The 1,279-nt window shown below is 56.4% G+C and overlaps 1 protein-coding gene across 1 annotated transcript, besides 1 other annotated feature; it reads right to left on the bottom strand.

Annotated features, from left to right (window-relative positions):
* Positions 1-1,279, bottom strand: Tc00.1047053432621.9 (dispersed gene family protein 1 (DGF-1), putative; the record flags this gene model as incomplete). The annotated part of the gene is made up of 1 exon (XM_797142.1): positions 1-1,279. A coding segment is annotated over one exon (1,279 nt), but the record flags the coding sequence as incomplete, so codon positions are not given.
* Positions 1-1,279: a sequence feature (areas not merged during assembly with more than two copies in the genome that could not be assigned to a particular haplotype).

Here is a 1,279-nt window from a genome sequence, read left to right as displayed (position 1 = left end):
CTGCAGGGCGGCACCCTCACGGAATGTGCACCCAGTGAGCGTGATGTTGATGGGGAGATGCAGCGGCATGCTGTTGAGAAAGAACGTCAGCACGGCACCCATGCCGCTGAATGTCACACCCGCGTAGCAGTGGTGCGTCTTCCACATTTTCAGCGTGAGGTTCTTCAGCGTCTGGTTCACCACGCAGCTCGTGTCGCCGTCGACGGCTCTCTCCGCTGCGGGCGGCACAACCGCGTCGGGCACCTCGAGGGGAAGACACGACGCGCCATGCCATCCGTCCTTGCAGCTGCACGAGCACGAGCTGCGGTCCACCAACTCCGTCCCGGGCATGTAGCACGCCGCGTCGTCGTCGCATGTGCCGCACCTGAACACCTCCACGCCCTCCGGAAACACGCCGTCGTACGACACCTCCTCATCACCCTGCAGGTTGCACCCAACGACAAAGCGCGCGGGTGACTCAACAATCGTGTTCGATTTAAAGAGCTTGGCGAAGAGTGCGTTTCCTTCCACCTGACGGTTTTTTGCAAGCGCCACAGTGGTGCCGCTGCCCGACAAATAAATTCTTTGCCAGGAATACTGAATGGTTAATACTGAGGCTGCACCCACGCTGTTTCCCTCCACACGCCACTGCGCACCACCCTCGAGTGTCACCGAGCCAGACAAATACACCAGCGCGGGATCAAAAATTTCCGTCCCGCCAACGAAGGTGCAGTCCGCCACTCGCAGCAGCCCCGCGGAGCTCACGGTAGTATCCCCAAAAAGAATGACGCCAACAGCCGAGCCCATCGTGTTGTTCTCCACGTCAAAGTAGCCGCCGTTCTTCACAGCAACAGCATTAACGCAAACAGATGATTCCACACCGTCATCATCCTTCGTTGTACTCAGCGTATTTCCCTTCACAATGATCCCGCCACCATCAACAACAACATCATTGATGAAATAGACTGCGTGCCTATTCCCCTCGATGTAGTTGTCAAGTAGCAGCAGCGTCATTTTCGCACTGAGAGTAAACTTCACAAATAAAATGGCGTGGTCCGACGTCGTCACAATCGTACTGCCCGCCACCAGTATCTGGGAGCTCGCTCCAAAATCACCCCTGAACTCCAGCTCACCAGAATCCATCATCGAGGATGTCACGTTCACGTGCACGCGCGCACCACTTCCCTTAATCAGCATGCTCATGAGGACGCAATGAAGCAGCGTGATGTTTAGTGTATGGTGTGATGCGTCAAATACGACAGGGTCAGCACAATCGCGGCAGTGAAGGTCACGTTGACGA

This window comes from Trypanosoma cruzi, genomic scaffold, assembly GCF_000209065.1.
Source record: "Trypanosoma cruzi strain CL Brener 1047053516691 genomic scaffold, whole genome shotgun sequence".
In the NCBI taxonomy this organism is placed as follows: Eukaryota; Euglenozoa; class Kinetoplastea; order Trypanosomatida; family Trypanosomatidae; genus Trypanosoma; species Trypanosoma cruzi.
The sequence above is the reverse complement of the archived record's forward strand: the minus strand, read 5'-3'. Positions and strand labels throughout refer to the sequence as shown.